This window comes from Lolium rigidum, chromosome 6 (assembly GCF_022539505.1).
Source record: "Lolium rigidum isolate FL_2022 chromosome 6, APGP_CSIRO_Lrig_0.1, whole genome shotgun sequence".
NCBI classification, from domain to species: domain Eukaryota; kingdom Viridiplantae; phylum Streptophyta; class Magnoliopsida; order Poales; family Poaceae; genus Lolium; species Lolium rigidum.
This window is the reverse complement of record NC_061513.1, coordinates 215,744,162-215,760,390: the sequence shown is the minus strand read 5'-3', so window position 1 is coordinate 215,760,390 and position 16,229 is coordinate 215,744,162. Positions and strand designations below refer to the sequence as shown.

At 42.2% G+C, this 16,229-nt stretch overlaps 2 protein-coding genes across 2 annotated transcripts; one reads left to right on the top strand and one right to left on the bottom strand.

The window, feature by feature from the left end:
* Positions 1 to 240: 240 nt before the first annotated feature.
* On the bottom strand, positions 241 to 8,109 carry LOC124666208 (ATP-dependent Clp protease proteolytic subunit-related protein 4, chloroplastic-like). Its single transcript, XM_047203559.1, has 7 exons — positions 7,879 to 8,109; positions 7,571 to 7,774; positions 7,051 to 7,106; positions 2,109 to 2,235; positions 1,746 to 1,823; positions 487 to 600; positions 241 to 399 (listed from the first exon to the last, which is right to left on the bottom strand). Exons 1-7 carry the CDS (start codon positions 8,107 to 8,109, stop codon positions 331 to 333), a joined length of 879 nt encoding a protein of 292 aa, XP_047059515.1. The 3' UTR covers positions 241 to 330.
* A 2,383-nt stretch (positions 8,110 to 10,492) lies between these two features.
* Positions 10,493 to 15,958, top strand: LOC124665700 (NEDD8-activating enzyme E1 catalytic subunit-like). Its single transcript, XM_047203090.1, has 9 exons — positions 10,493 to 10,680; positions 10,766 to 10,929; positions 11,425 to 11,627; positions 12,061 to 12,293; positions 12,366 to 12,428; positions 12,515 to 12,571; positions 13,861 to 13,982; positions 14,792 to 14,909; positions 15,495 to 15,958. The coding sequence occupies exons 1-9, from the start codon at positions 10,561 to 10,563 to the stop codon at positions 15,780 to 15,782; spliced, it is 1,368 nt and encodes a 455-aa protein (XP_047059046.1). The 5' UTR covers positions 10,493 to 10,560; the 3' UTR covers positions 15,783 to 15,958.
* The last annotated feature ends 271 nt before the right edge of the window (positions 15,959 to 16,229 follow it).

Below are 16,229 nucleotides of genomic sequence, written 5' to 3'. Positions count from 1 at the left end.
TTGAGCGCGTCTTAGAAGAGCTCACCGACTTATCTTTTCCATGTAGAATTTTCATTGGCATAGCATCCAAACCTAATTTCACATTTTCCCTTTGTTAAATTAAGATTCCATGCGTGAATAAGTTTTAACCCTATCAAAAACACTGTGTCTACGACAGCTCAACGAACCAGATCGAACTACACTAACCCAGCCACAGAAACACGAGCATTATGAGCCACGAAATCAAACAACGCAATCCCGTACCAGAACACCTCAGCCTAACATCTTCTGCATTGCATTTGCCTATCCAAAATCTTACAAAAATATGCCTACTTGTACTGCACCCAAATGTCAAATTAATTCCTTTTTGACTTCCGACACAACACCGGCGTCTGTTTGGCTTTTCACGTTGTACAACACCTGTTGAATTACAATGGCGTTACCACGATGAGTTGATGTTCAAACAGGTTCATTTCTTCTCACAGTGGAATTCAGGAGAGCTCTTACCTTATCAATGATACCGTAATCCACTGCCTCACTAGGGCTGAAGTATTTAGGTCGCCTAATGTCCTGAGCGATCTCTTCCATTGGTTTACCAATGTGTCTCGACAGCAGCTTAACCTGGATGGCACAAAGAAGAGTAAGACAATTCATAATGACCTTGAAAAAATTATATTTCCCTTAGCTTTTTCTCTTCCTGGACAATTAGTGTGATCTAGGTATTGTGGTTGAGAACAATGCAAACATACATCTGAAGTCACAAGGTTTGCCGTCTTTTCAGTACAAGTAAGACCATAAGAGGCGGAACCAAACTTGATTGAGAGCTAGTATATTTTCACCAAAATCAGGTCCAAGAAAAATCCATTATCCATAGAAAATTTTGGTTTCTGGTAATTTGCACATAACCATGTTTTTGAACTGGATCACTTGTTGAATAACTAAATATTAACATGTCATTATCATTTTCCTTGACTGAAAAAAAAGCAGGAAAAGATAACCATGAATTATGATACTTCTAAGCCCCTGTATGGAACCATGAATTATGATACTTCTAAGCCCCTGTATGGCAATGTGCTTAATTTTTCAGGATCCAGGGTCCTCGAGGTGAATAGTGATTCCCTATGGCAGCAACCGTCATTATCTCCCCAAAGCCAGGAGCCAATATTTCCATAGAATATGACCACCATAGTTTTTTTAAATGCAGTAATGTTGCTAATGGAAGATTAATAATATTTATTTTGTTTCCTTGAGAACTCATTCAAGCCAGGAACTATGAACTAGATTGCTACAAGGAATACTACTGAAGGACCTAGTGTATTCTTCAATGTGCAGTGACCATGTGGTAGCGCTAGAAAATTGAAGGAAGCAGCTTCAACCTTCCAGCCATGATTCCCATGAAGACTTATTGATAGTATTCCTCTGTCCATAAAAAGATGTCGCAAATTTGTCTAAATTTGGATCTACCTAACACATTTTAGTGATAGATACATCTGAATTTAGATAAATCTCAGACATCTTTTTATGGACCGAGGGAGTTCTAGAAAAGGTGTTGTAAATGTTTTTTTTTGTCCTGCCACGCTTGATTACCAAATACCAACGAATGGAAGAAAATAGGAGTTGAGGATTGCACAAGTTGACATGAGCCCATAGTAACTAGAACAATACTATTGACCGCTAAAGATGAACATCTTAAATAATGCTGAATTAGTTTAAATTCAATCTGAGGTTATAAGATCTTTCTTCTTCCTGTAAGGAGCAGAAAGTACCATTTCTATCTTCACATTTCTTATTTCCTTTCTTGCTATGTCAACATCTGTCGCCTGACCTTGAAATCGACCGATTGGCTGCACATTGCAGGTCAGAAGAGTAAGACATCTAGCCTCATATATTTATAAACAAGAGTAAAGGATCTTGTACACAGCTAAGTGTGTGCACAAAAGAAGTATTGGTGTGTTTATTTGGTGCCGAAGTGATATCCATACCCTGTGTTCATGTATGCATATATATATCATACAGGAAGAATATAATACGCCAATTCTGCTATCATCATCTAAATACTGGTGCACAGTATGACCATGTAAGATAGAAATGAATATGTTATCTCAATCAACAAAAGGAAAGGAAATAACCTGCTTCATCATTATCGTCGATGATGGAAGTGCAGCACGGTTACCTTTAGCACCAGCAGCCAATAGTAAAGCAGCTTCTCCCCATGCATTGCCAATACAAAGTGTGAAAATTGGGACTTTGACATACCTGCATTTGGTAAAGATACAAGATAGCATTTCAGAAGTATTGCTGGAATTGCTAGGACACATGCATATCTTTAGACATGATTAAGAACTTTGAATGGACTTTTGGATGCGAAAGCAAGGCATTAATTTAACAATTGCCCTTAAAAACCTTCTAAAAAAATAGCCTTTTAGAAACATTTCCCATATAAGATAGTGGTCAAAATGCGTATTGGAGGCTGTTGTGTACCCAAATAGTTATGTACTTGTGATGTAGAGAAGTGTTAGGATGGCTTCTGCATGCATAGATCATAACGATGGCTGACCATGTATGCACGGTCTGTCTGAATAATTACCCTGCACTCACGGAATCAGGCAGACTGGGAGAAGTGTGCCAGTAGAACATGGAAGTGACGAAGAGAAGGGTAACACATGCGGGAAACAATTACAGCGGTCTCTAACACCATGTTTTAACACCCCAACAGAATTTTCATCATGAATAGTAAAGGACATAGCCACATAGGTGAGATCAGCCAACACAGACGCAGTTATGGCTCCTCCACTGGCTGAAGAAAAGGGCACAAGTTGAGGGAAATATGTTATTGTTGTTTGATGAAGGTTTGCGTGCGAAAAATCTGCATGTCTTGGCATCTTATATCGTTCACCCATGATACAGTATGTAACACCCGCACCTACTGCCAAAGTGGGCTATATGCTATTGGGTCATGGGCCGTATGGCTTGGACAGACTGTGGACACCTGCGGTACAAAAGGGAAGGATTGGGATGGAGACGGACATCGAACAGAAACAGAGAAATGGAACCAAGTCCTCTCCTCGTCTGTCTTCTTCTTCCTCTGGTCTAAATCCTCCTCTCCTTCAGGTCTGGTTGCTACCACAAGCAACTGCTGTATCAACCTCACGCCCCGATCCTCACCGGCGGCAACGGGGCGTGACAATTTGATATCAGGGCAAGGTTCCTTCCAGTAGTTCCCCTCCACGAAAATCCCAAAAAAAAAAAGTTCCCAATATTTTCTCCCAGATTCGATTTGGGTTGAGGTTGTGGAGGCGATGGATGAAGCGCGAGCAAGGATGGATGCGACGCTAACTGCTATGAGGGCGAGCCTCAAGGAGTCACGCACGTTGCTCGCTTCTTGTGCGCAGCGATTGGGCGTCAAGGAGCAGGAGTGGCAGGCGGCCACCACGTCTTCGTTTGCCACCACCACCAGGTCGTTGTTCGTGCCGGATGGAGTACGGGAGAAGCTGGAGGCCAAGTCTTCGTCAACCTCTCTCATCTCCACACATCTGGTCATGGCTAATGGTGCTCTACACGCGGATGTCACCCTCGATTCCGTCACGCGCACAAGGTGTTCGACACTATGCTCCGATGTCAATGTTGGCAACAACCTTGACGCGGTTGTGTTCCCGGCCAGTGGCACGGCACATATCCCTTCTACGACGTTGAGTGTTGCTGGGAACGGGACGACCCAGGGTGCAGGTGTGTCCGCCACGAACACACTTGCAGGCTGCTCGAGTCATGTCCTCACTAGCCCACGGGAAGGTTTGGTTGACGGTGCTCGTGCTGTGACTGCTGTCAACACCAACCATACGCACAACAACGCTTTCCCTCGTTTTGATGGCACAGATCCAGGCCTATGGCGAGTCCAATGTCTTGAGTACTTCAACCGCTTCAATATAAATAAGTGTATGTGGGTTGTTGCTGCCAGAATGCACATGGATGGTAAAGCCAAGGAGTGGTTTGAGGCATACAGGTTGCGTCAAGTGGTTAGTGATTGGCCTGAGTTCATAAATGATGTGGAAGCACACTTTGGTGTTGGGGATTTGCCACCATGGGCAACAATTCTCGGTACTGATCACTCGACTGTTGCTGTTCATGTTAGTGGGCACATATCACCCGGCACACCCACTAGATGTTTGCCTGTGAGCCCCAAGGAGGTGATGGCCACAGCTTCCCAGCCGACAGAGCCAACACTTGTTCAACTTGTAGATAGCATCAAATTGCAATTTGGGCAATTGAAGTTGGCGCTGACCAGTGAGTACGAAGGAATGAATAACAGAAACTTGGGGACTCAGATGGCAGGGCCAATTGTAGATTCTTCCGAAGAGGTGTTGACACATGTTAGTGGTGTATCTATGTTCCTTGAGCCTTCGGTTGAACCTGCAGAGGCGGTATTTGCAGCAACAACTTTGATAGAGCTTGTCGATGATGTAATCACTTGCATTGGAGGCTTGTCAATTTTTCTCGAGTTGGATATGGATTCAGCTAACAAGGTGTTTGCAGATGATTTGCTCACTACTGTTGGGGGTGTCTCTCTATTCTTGGATTTGGATAAGGTGTCTGTTGAAGTGCTTCTTGAGAATGTGTCCGGGCCTGACGAGGTGCTCACTCATGTTGGTGGTCTCTCACTTTTCCTGGAGTTTGACCGGGACCTGAGTCTAGCTTTTGATGATGAAGTTTTGCATGATGATCTTCCATGGAAATGTCATGCACGTTACCCATGGACTAACACAAGGGAAGGAAGTCATTTCTCAATTGCAAATATGCCTCCACATGCTTTCCGTTCCGGGCACAATGGCGTGCCAAGCTCGTATTTGGTGATGGATAAATGGCTGCCATGGAGTCGGAGTGGTTTCAGCCCAGGATTCCATGATCTAGCACTGAATACCAGACTAATAAATAACTTGCATGTTCGTCATGTCGTCAAAGAAGTTCATGATGCTGGACAGAGCCGCTTGTTCAGCACATTATTATATGCCTGCTTTAGTAAGGTGGTAATTTATTTGATGCTGCAAAACATTGCCTCACATATGAATTATGTTCAGGAGCATCCGGAATTAGTTGTGCAACTGAATGGCCTGACTGGCATCACATCAATGAGTGAGGTGCTGATATGTCTGATTGGTGCGGATGAGACTGTATATTCAAACGATGTTGATACAGTACAATGGTTAGGAAATTTAGCTGTCCATGGAATGATCACGAACAGGTTTAGCCCATCGGACTCTCCTGAAGTGCTTGCCAAGGCTGCAGAAATTCTATGTGTTGTGACTCAATGCGCATCTCCATCTCTTGCTGCAAAGATATGCAAACCAAGTTATACTGGGAGGTTTTTCTATCATACTCTTGAAGGTGCAAGACCCACATCTGTGCTGGTTCATTCATTGTGATCGTGCACATCTTTACTGTACACAAAAGCATTAGCATCATCTTCCTATCAAGCATTCAGAAGCAATGTAAGTCATGGGGCCTTGGTCACTGCCAATCCTAAGGCAGCTGATGGTATGCTTGCGATTCAAAGTAAATTGCTGAACTTATTGGACACATCTGTTTGGAAGGTGACTTATTTTTCTACACACCAGTGGGAGAGTGGTGTTTTTTCTGAAATACTTGATAGTCATTCACTGGGAAATTTGCAACTGATTGACTCTTATGCGACAAGAAGGGGTCTCAGTCAGCCAGTGCTCTTGTTTAAATCTGTTACAAATGGTGTTTATTTAACCTTGCCATGGGACCCTGGAGCGCACATATATGTTGAGAATGCCCAGCTATACACACTTGCACATGAGCTGCTGGGCATAGTGAGGCACATTGGAGGGGGTATATGGTTCAGCAACAATGGGATTTATGTCCACCCGTACGCAGTTATCAGCTTTGAACTCTCCAGGATATTTGTATGCATATCAGTTTCAACAGGCATCGGTGATTCAGGCTTGCTCGAAATTGCCTTTGACACTACAATATTGCAGCTTGGTGTATCAGCTGTTACATGCTTTCCTGATCATGGTCTACTAGAAAGGGGAATTGTTGCAAGAGATCGAACTAGCCCATGGTTTCATGATTTTCTTATCAGGCTGGCATTGTTGTTCTTACAAGTGCCATGGGATCCTGGTGGTAGGCACAACGGCGGCTTGAGGGCAAGCCGCATTTCAAGGGGGCGCGAGTGTAACACCTGCACCTACTGCCAAAGTGGGCTATATGCTATTGGGTCATGGGCCGTATGGCTTGGACAGACTGTGGACACCTGCGGTACAAAAGGGAAGGATTGGGATGGAGACGGACATCGAACAGAAACAGAGAAATGGAACCAAGTCCTCTCCTCGTCTGTCTTCTTCTTCCTCTGGTCTAAATCCTCCTCTCCTTCAGGTCTGGTTGCTACCACAAGCAACTGCTGTATCAACCTCACGCCCCGATCCTCACCGGCGGCAACGGGGCGTGACAATATTGACGAGGAGAGGACTTGGTTCCATTTCTCTGTTTCTGTTCGATGTCCGTCTCCATCCCAATCCTTCCCTTTTGTACCGCAGGTGTCCGCAGTCTGTCCAAGCCATACGGCCCATGACCCAATAGCATATAGCCCACTTTGGCAGTAGGTGCAGGTGTTACACAGTATAGAAATAGTCCATCTGACTAAAGGTTAGAAAGGCAAAAAAGCGAAATGCTCTAGGCTTCTACAATAGCAGCAAATGGATAGTACACCAAACTTTTCGCCAGTAGACTCGTTGTCTTTGTGATTATCAACAATTTTTTCTTTTGCGAAAAGATTATCAATAATTGTATGTAATATAAAGAGCGGTGATTTCAAATTTTACCTACCAAGATTCAATGAATGAGGTCTGTTAGTACTTAGGTCTTCAGCTTGTCAACAACAGCACATGCACATTTCATATGAAGAAAGAACTCGCTACTAGTATAGAAGTCACAATTGATTATTAGAAAAGCATAAAGCAACAACTAAAGGGAAGTAATCTAGAGGAATTAGGAACAGAGAAAATATCATGCGGAAAAAGAGGGGCATGTGGAGGCACTTAGGCAGGACTTGACCTCATAGCATCATATACTGCAAAAGCTTCCGTCTCATAGCCCAATTTCTCGCCATTCTAAGTAAGGAGATAAATATATCAGGACAATCTATAGATCTAAAATAAAAGTAGAACAAAAAATTCTGACAGAACATTGGAGAATATACTATGCTAATTGACAAACTGTAGGTGAAAGGTACAATAAAACAAAGAAAAACTTGACAAACTGTAGGTGAAAGGTAGAAGAGAATTCTCATTTTCTAGCTCATTATAACTTCGAATTCTGGCCTCTATATCTGATAATTTCCAACAAAATATGCATAACAGCCTGCTATCTGAATCATCCAATGGCTAGTAAAAGAAGTTGAACAGAATGTACTATGCTAATTGGGTATTGAAGGCCTACATACTCCACAAGCTACCCTAAACTGAACCTCATTTCAGAGCCAAGACTACAGTAGGTTTTGGAGATACGCTCATGCATCCATACTGTTTATGCAGCAACAATCTAACATAGACACAGGTGGAGCAGAAGTACCGACCTTGGTGGTGCCGGTGGAGTTAATGTACATGTAGATGGGCTTCTCCGCGTCCTCATACTGAAGGTAGAGGAACTCGGCGAGCATGAGCTCGGTGACGGACGGCACGAGGCACATCCCGAGGTAGACGATCCTGTTCTTGTAGAGGAAGGAGGCCAGGTCCGGCGGCGGCTGCTCAAATGCGGTCCCCCTGAGGAATGGGATAACCTGCCATTGCCAAGAAAGACAAGGACATTGAATTTACACGACGGCTGAATGAACTATTTTGCAGACTAAGCGAGAGTGCATCGATCCAAGTGAAGGTACTGTACCATGGTGACGACGTCTCTTGCGCCGCGGCCGCCGGCGGGGTCCGGGTGGGGCGCCAGGAACCGCTGCTTAGGAGTAGCGACGACGGAGGGGGCGGAGGCGCGCGGGCGGGCGGCGAGGCGGAGGCGGAGGCGGGAGGCGGGCGAGGAGGGGATGGCGGTGGGAGGGGAGAAGAGGGCGCGTGCGTCGAGAGCGGCGACGCGGGGAGGGGACAGGGCGGCGGCCGCCTCCATGGCGCGGCAGTTTGGGGGGGAGCGAGCTGAGCTGAGCTGAGGGGGAGCGGAGTAGGCACGGTCCGAAGAGCGGATAAGCCCCGGCGGTCGGGGCTTTGGTTTGGCTCCGGTCGCGTCGGTCGACGGCTATGCACTATACTATACTGAGTTTTCTGGCCGTCCGATGTCTCTCAATTTTTTTTTCGAAACACATTACAATTAAGAGAGACTGTGTCGAAAATCTGATCCGGTTGGTCTTAAGATTGATGAAGTTATCACATGCGTCTCGCTCTCGACGAAAATGTCACGTCCCACTAAAAAATATTCCACCTTTATGAGATACCAAAATGTCAAATCTAGAATTGTCTCTCAACGTTGTTCGTGAGTGATTGTGCATCTGTGCTAATCAAAACAACACAGACGGACTTTGCTCTCTGCTAACCAAAATCTACTTTATGGCCTGCTTCTCAAGGCTCATAGGTTTGTCCTGTCGTATGCATGTCGGTCCACATTCTTTGAAGCTCTCAAATTCTCAAAATGAAAATGAAAACATCAGTAACGCCATGTCACAGTTCTGGTGAAATGGCAATTGCATCCAACAAAGAATGTATCACCGTCATTTTTCATGTTGGAAGATTTTGGTCACAAAGAAGATAAAGGGATGAGATATGAAGATATCCATACTTTCAACACGGTCATGCTTGCCGAATATTGCCGGTGGTTGAGACAGTCCAAAAGTTTCTATGTGAATGGGTATTGAGATCCAAATGTTTTTCAGATGGCAATCTCTTGATATCAAAGTTTAAGAAAAGCTTGTCCTTTAGTTGGCAAAACATAATGTGGCAGGATTTCACACACTTCAACGAAGTTCTGTTTCACTCGCGAGTAACGTGGCAAAATACAAATCCCTGATCGGATAAATGAATCCTCAACAAATAGTCATCACAGACACACGGTGCTTACCGAAAGAGATCATGTATACCATTGGTAAATGACTAATTAATCCCTATATATATAAGCGTCTGGGATGAAGAATTAGTTAGATTAATGTTATGGTGTGTCAATGCTCGGCTCACCTTGCATAACTTCACCATGTTTAGTACAATTTTAGTTAATTAAGCAGCGTATTAACATGGTGTTGAGCAAGATTTAGGAGGTTGTTTAGATCGAAGTGAAAAAACTTTACAACATGCAAATGTGCATGCTCTCTCTAGAGTGATATAGTTCTATACTAGCAGATCTCCTATGCATGTATTTTCAATCAGTCTAGCTATCTTCTTTGTCTTCCCACGCGATGACCCTCTCCACTTTATTAAACATATTGGTTTTGCAAGCAAGCGCCATATATTGGATGGAAAGAGCAGCAATGTGTAAACGATAAAAGACGGCGCAGACTACAACTAGAGAAGATGGTCATAGATGATCTAGTGGTGATCTATTCTAATGATTAGTTAATAATAAGGAAGAAATAAAATGATAACCATGGTATAAATCTAGCGCAAAGATAGTGATTGGATGTTGATGATTGATGATTGATTCCTTGAAGAATGATTGTCTAGTGAAGTTTTTCGGCGCAACAACAAGAAAACAACTTACGGCGACGTATTTATGTACTCCCATATATTCCTCACAAGTAGTCGTATAACTTTCTTCAAAAGTTAAACACTATATATTTTGTTGTTGGGCAGTTAGGTGAAAGGATGATACATTGACCCCCCCTATTGTGAACCCTTAGGCCACGGGTCATGTCCCTTGTTGATAACCACAAGGGGTTACTTTTGAGCGGAGAATGTGCGAGGATGCTACGTGAAAGCCTCTCTAAAGATGGAAACAAGTGCAATGTTGAAGACCGAAACATGTATTCCATCGTCGGTGAGATGCACGTGTTATGAGTTATTTGTAGTGTATTGTTTTTTTTCAGCAAGGATGTTTAGATCTTGGTATTTCGAAAAGTTGGACGATAGTATTTCAAAGTTCCAAATAATTTTGGAAAAACCCCATGGATATAGTCAATGATATATGCTATAAACATGCAAAATCTTAATGTGAAGTACTTTTGTATTGTAGATTACACAAAAGTGTGAATCTGAGTAAACTGAATAGTAGAGACTTACAAACCCCTAAAATTTATCAAACTTAGTCATTATTGTTGCTATAAAGTAGTATTTTACATTGAGATTTTACAAATTGTTAAAAACTTTGAAGTAGAGTTTTCGAAGAAAAATAAATAAATGACTCAATGTAGCCCGAGATAGCCTTTGGTTTCTTTTTCCCAAAACCATGAGCAAACACCAAATCGGAGCTTTCCAGGCTTCACCCGATGCCGCCCGATCATGTACAAATCACGAGTCCTGACCGTCCACTCCGAAGGCCCGAACGGGGTTCTTTCTCTCCTCTCTTTCCCCTTTGTGTGCCGCACCCTCGACGCCTCCTGCAGATTCCTCCCCCGTCCACTCCAAAGGCAGGCGAGAGATGGCTTCCCCTGACGCGGAGGCGGCGCCGCCAACGGAGCCCGAACGGTGGAGGGACCTGGACATGCTCCTCTCCCGCCCCGGCAACCTCGTCCACTCCACCTTCGATCCCAGCCCCGGGGTAAGCCCCAACTCCTGCTCCGCGTTTTCGCTTCTTCTTCTTCTCCTTGCGATCTCTCACCCTTCCAATCTGAATCCTCTCGCAGCTTCGGGACCTGATTGGGAGCTTCGTCGAGGTGCTCGTAGTGGGGGCCGGCGGCCTGGGCTGCGAGCTCCTCAAGGACCTCGCCCTCTCCGGCTTCAAGAACCTGCACGTCATCGACATGGACACCATCGACGTCTCCAACCTCAACCGACAGTTCCTCTTCAGGTGCTTTTCCACTTGCATTGCCCACTGACTATATGTATATATCCCCGTCCGATTAGATCGTTACCTTCTTAACGAGTTGCGACAGAATACTAGGGTTTATGCAGTGTAGTGATGTTAACCTTTGCTGTTTTGTTCACATGCCAAGCGCTAGACTTAATGTTATCTGGTCGATGGGAAGATATTTCGACCTTGATTTATGCATCAGAAATTGATACTAAATAGAAGAAGGATGTTTGACTGTTAAGTTCTGTTGAATGAAATTGGGTTGGATTGTTTACAAGTTCCGAGTGACCGGAAGTAAGGAAAAGTACCTAGAGAGGATTTGGGGTTTAACATATAGTGCCATCTCGTGTTGTTGAATCCCTTTCCGACACTGGGTGGTTTGCTAGCTGTTACCCAAGCCTCGCTTTATTGTGGCGACTGTATATCTCTTTAGAGTTTGCATGTTTTATGTAATTTATCATATCAATGAACATTCCGTATAATTTTGCACAGGATTCACGATGTTGGGAAGCCCAAGGCCGAAGTAGCTGCAAAGAGGGTTATGGAGCGAGTTAGCGGAGTAAACATTGTGCCCCATTTTTGTAGGATTGAAGATAAAGAGCTAGATTTCTATAAGCAGTTCCAAATAATTGTCCTTGGTCTGGATTCAATTGAAGCTCGAAGTTATATCAATTCCGTGGCTTGTGGATTCTTAGGTATATACTTCCATACCCTTTTTTATGTAGCCCTAGTCCATGACTTGAATACAAGGGTTAGACTAGCAGACATCTTGGGACTACAACATGTTGATCTGTTCTTTACTTGTATAAATTCTAACTTGAAATTTGGAATTGAACTGTTAGACTACACTTTCATCATGTCAACCATGGATGGAGCATCAAGAAAATTTGACCCAAGCAAATTGCTAGAGATGAATGGAAATCATTACTGTTCGATATGAATTTGCACGTAAAATCAAGTTTCTCTTCAATTTACTGCAGATAGTATTTTCCCACTTATTGACCTTCATAGTGCAGTTCGATTATGTTTCCACTCCCCAAACGATCAGGGATTAGTAGTACGATTACAAAATCGAACTCAAAATATCTGTACTGGTCTACTGATGCCGGTATATAATCGGAATTGCAGAGTATGACGCAGACGAGAAACCAGTCCAGGAGACAGTTAAACCTATGGTAGATGGTGGAACAGAAGGTTTCAAAGGTCATGCTAGAGTCATTATGCCAGGGACAACACCTTGTTTTGAGTGCAACATATGGCTTTTCCCTCCCCAGGTCAAGTTTCCCTTGTGTACCCTTGCTGAGACTCCGAGAACTGCAGCTCATTGCATTGAGTATGCTCATTTGATCAAATGGGATGAGGTATAGTTCCTATCTCTGTAGTTTCCTCTTTAATCAATATATATTTTGTAACCATTAAGTTCACTCTTGCAGGTTCACAGTGGAAAACCTTTCGATGCTGATGATGCAGAACATATGCAGTGGATTTATTCAGAGGTCTGATCTACTGTGATTACATGTAATTTAGATAGTACTATCCTTTTTTTTTCTGTCTAATTTGCCATTTATACCTAATAATACAGGCTTTAAAGAGAGCAGAACTTTTTGGTATTTCTGGAGTTACATATTCTTTGACTCAGGTCTGATCTCTTCTCTGTTTATTCTCCAGTTCTAAGATGTAACTTTATTTCTTCCTTGTCTACCCCAGAGTTTAATACTTCTCCTCTGTTGTGATCTGCGCTTGTTAGGCCCTCATTAATAATGTATTCTATCATTAAAAATTAACATTCTTGCCAGAATCATAGTATTTAGTATTTAGTATTTTATTTCCTTTATTATTCATGAAACCAATCCAACCTTATTATGTTAACTTCATATAAGGGGCCCTTCTGGGCAGGTGAAAATTTCACTGGCCGATTGGCGGAAATTCCGTGAGTGAGATTGCATGGCATTGCAGCTCAAATTCAAAACCTGCCATATAGAATTCTGGCCCTGTCAAGATTATCTCGTTTCTCTAGCAGTCTGCTGTAACCCAATATTAGGATTTTATTTTGCTACTAGATTTGCTAGTATAACCGTTTCTATAGCTGGATTATGATGTGTACAGCTTTGCACTATGGGTAAACTGGCAGTAGGTAGGAGTAACTCATTATCCCCTTCAGTTGTGGACCATGTTAAGAGTTCCATATAAGAATGGTCTTAATTTGTATATGTAGTTTATAGCTTGTTTAGGTTTTGTTTAATCATGAAGATGTTTAAATTCAGTAGCCTTACAATGTGGTAGCAGACCATCTCCATATGATTTTCTTAATGAATATGTATTCACATAATAATCTCTGGCTCTCTTATTATGTGTACACATATGCTGCACTTTCACTTTGTGCTAAAAAACTCATATTGCATGATTTAGCTGTTACCTGTGCAGCGTCAGCATGCTGTCAATGTTATCAATAACTCGTTATTGGTACTTGATGTTTTATTTACACAGTTTTATGTTATGTTCGATTTTTCTGTGACATAAATCATTTTTCCATTTGGTTGGTGTATCAGTACCTACTTGTCTGTGTATGCCGTTGATGGTGCTTTTTGGTCTTATTATATCCACCTGCAAAATGGTAATTATAAAAAAAAACTATGCTCTATACTTTAATGGGAATTACAAGACTTAGAAAGTATCTCGATGTGATATTAGGCATTTCAGAACAAACCTTTTCATATGGAGTTATCCTACTATTTGTTGTGCCAGTGATCTAATCTGCCAATGTTCGTAGCACACTGTATTGCTTTAGGCTAACTACTTTAGGCTCTCAGTTATCATGATCAAGTATGATTTTATTATTTGTTCAGCTGTATAAATCTTGGAATCAAGAAACATAATGTTGTAATTTAAGAGGGCATGAGTGCATGACATGTGTATTCCTGATTACAGGGTGTTGTAAAGAATATCATCCCAGCCATTGCTTCAACAAATGCAATTATTTCTGCTGCTTGTGCATTGGAAGCTTTGAAGCTCGTATCTGGCTGCAGCAGAAGTGTGTCAAATTATCTCACGTGAGTTTCATTGCATCATGCCCCATTCTTAGTCTGTTACTCAAATAGTTGGTGTCACCAAAGAGTAAGAACGAAGGTGATATTCAATGATGTATTTGTAAATATTTCTATTCTTATTTATTAGCCAGATTTATTACCATATGAACACATAATATATGTATGCCAAAACTCCTGCAGTTGAAAAGTGGGCAATGCATGAATGCATTGATTTAGTCAGAAATGCATAGCACAACAGTTTCAGAAAATGCCACACGATTAGCATTTCTTTGAATTGCTCCTAGAGACTTGGTTTGGTTAGTTCTCTAATCTTGTGGCAGACAATTATTAATTTTCTTTCCAAAATATTAGTGGACAATCAGTGGATAACATGATTTATTTAAATCAAATCTGATTTGCCCAACAGGATAGACTTTTCACAACTTCTCAGAACAAGTTAAATTAGCACAGCAGAACACATCGCCAGACTTGTAAAGTTTGACTGCTGGAGTTGATATCCCGATGCATATCATACTCAGGTCACATGTAAAAATTGTTTGCTCGGTGTAAGTTGCTTTTTTGTCTTGTGAAGGCATTCCATTCTATCTTCCAATGATTGAAATTATTTGGTCAAAATTGGTTGTTGTCATCATGTTTCCAGTATCCCCTCCAAATATTTTTGTTACTTACATACGCCCAAAGAGTGCTGCTGCTGCTGTTATTTTGACAACCATATCTGAACTTCTGAAACAGATGCATTTTCTGATTTGTTACAAAAGTACAACACTTTGGCAATTTGAAGAGTCTAACAATTATATTATGTTATCATGCAGGTACAATGGCCTTGAAGGAACTCATATTAAAGTAACAGAGTTTGTTAGAGACACAGATTGCCTTGTATGCGGACCTGGTACCCTCATTGAGCTGGACACAACATCAACGCTTTTGGAGGTTAGTAACATAATCAAACTGAAAAGCATCGCATGCCTTGTGCACATTCCTTCATATAATGAAGTTACATTGGCTTGTGAAGGGCTAAGATGTTAACTTTCGAATACGTAAAATGAGAAATTCTATCTGGCTCACATGTACACAGATGAATTCAATCATCATATTAAAATCACAGAATTGGGTCTTGAAAGAAAAAAAAAATCATTAGCTGCATTATTTGCCAAGTTCAAAACATGAGAAATTCTATCTGGCTCACATGTACACAGATGAATTCAATCATCATATTAAAATCACAGAATTGGGTCTTGAAAGAAAAAAATCATTAGCTGCATTATTTGCCAAGTTCAAAACATGTACCACATTTTTCAGCAAAATGGCACTTCTAAACAGTGAGTTATTATCTTTGTGAAGGAAGAGGAAGCTGAAAAATAACACTTCCTTACCGACACAAAGACTAAAGGCAGTTTAATACCCAGATTTATGTTCCTAGTTCTAATTTTAAAATCTTACTCACTAGAAGATGTACTGTTCTGCACACATAACTTCTGTGCCTGTTGATTCTGAATCTTTTCCGCTCATGGACAGTTCATCAAGATGCTTGAGGAGCACCCGAAATTGCAGATGTCAAAGGCTAGCGTGACACACGAAGGCAACAATCTGTACATGCAGGCACCAGAAGTGCTTGAGCAGATGACACGGCAAAACCTGAGCATTCCCATGTTTGAGCTCCTTAAAGGAGCCTCATTTGCGACTGTGCATGTTTCTGGTATGGCGGAGAGCAACGGGAAGAAAGTGTCATCGCTGAGGAAGCTGCGCGTCGCCTTCAAGGGCTTGGAGGAAGCTTCGAAAATGGATACAACTGAGAGCTCGTGATACCAGTGTTGCTGCTGCCAATGCCTTGAGAAAGATAATATTGACCTCCCTTTTTATTGAGAGTAGTGTATTTCGAAGCAGATGAAACCGGAGCTGAAATTACTTGACACGATCTCTTTGGGATCAACTTGAATATGTTACGCAAAACTGAGTCATCTGTGCAGCTTAATGGCTTATATCTCGTGTCTGACTGGTCGTGCTATTTCACCGGCTTTGGTTTCTGTACGACGCAACAGTTTCACCCGAAATATAGTTTTGTTTCTGCCGTGATCTTATAAGATAGTTCAGTGCAAAAAAAGATACTCCCGGAGCGAGTAGTGTAGTTCCTGCATATGCTTCATAAAATAGTTCCCACTTCCCCAGAACCTAGAGAAATCCCTCATTTAAACACGCCCTTCCCCCAGCGTGTAATCGTTTCATATTTATTTGGCATAGAGTTGTGTCAAC

Coding starts and splice junctions, on each gene's coding strand:
- LOC124666208 (XM_047203559.1), bottom strand. CDS start 8,109: ATGGAGGCGGCCGCCGCCCTGTCCCCTCCCCGCGTCGCCGCTCTCGAC. Junction 7,107..7,570: donor ACTCCACCGGCACCACCAAG/GTCGGTACTTCT, acceptor CTCCTTACTTAG/AATGGCGAGAAATTGGGCTA. Junction 601..1,745: donor GAAATGTGAAGATAGAAATG/GTACTTTCTGCT, acceptor TGTGCCATCCAG/GTTAAGCTGCTGTCGAGACA.
- LOC124665700 (XM_047203090.1), top strand. CDS start 10,561: ATGGCTTCCCCTGACGCGGAGGCGGCGCCGCCAACGGAGCCCGAACGG. Junction 12,429..12,514: donor TGCAGTGGATTTATTCAGAG/GTCTGATCTACT, acceptor CTAATAATACAG/GCTTTAAAGAGAGCAGAACT. Junction 12,572..13,860: donor TTACATATTCTTTGACTCAG/GTCTGATCTCTT, acceptor TCCTGATTACAG/GGTGTTGTAAAGAATATCAT.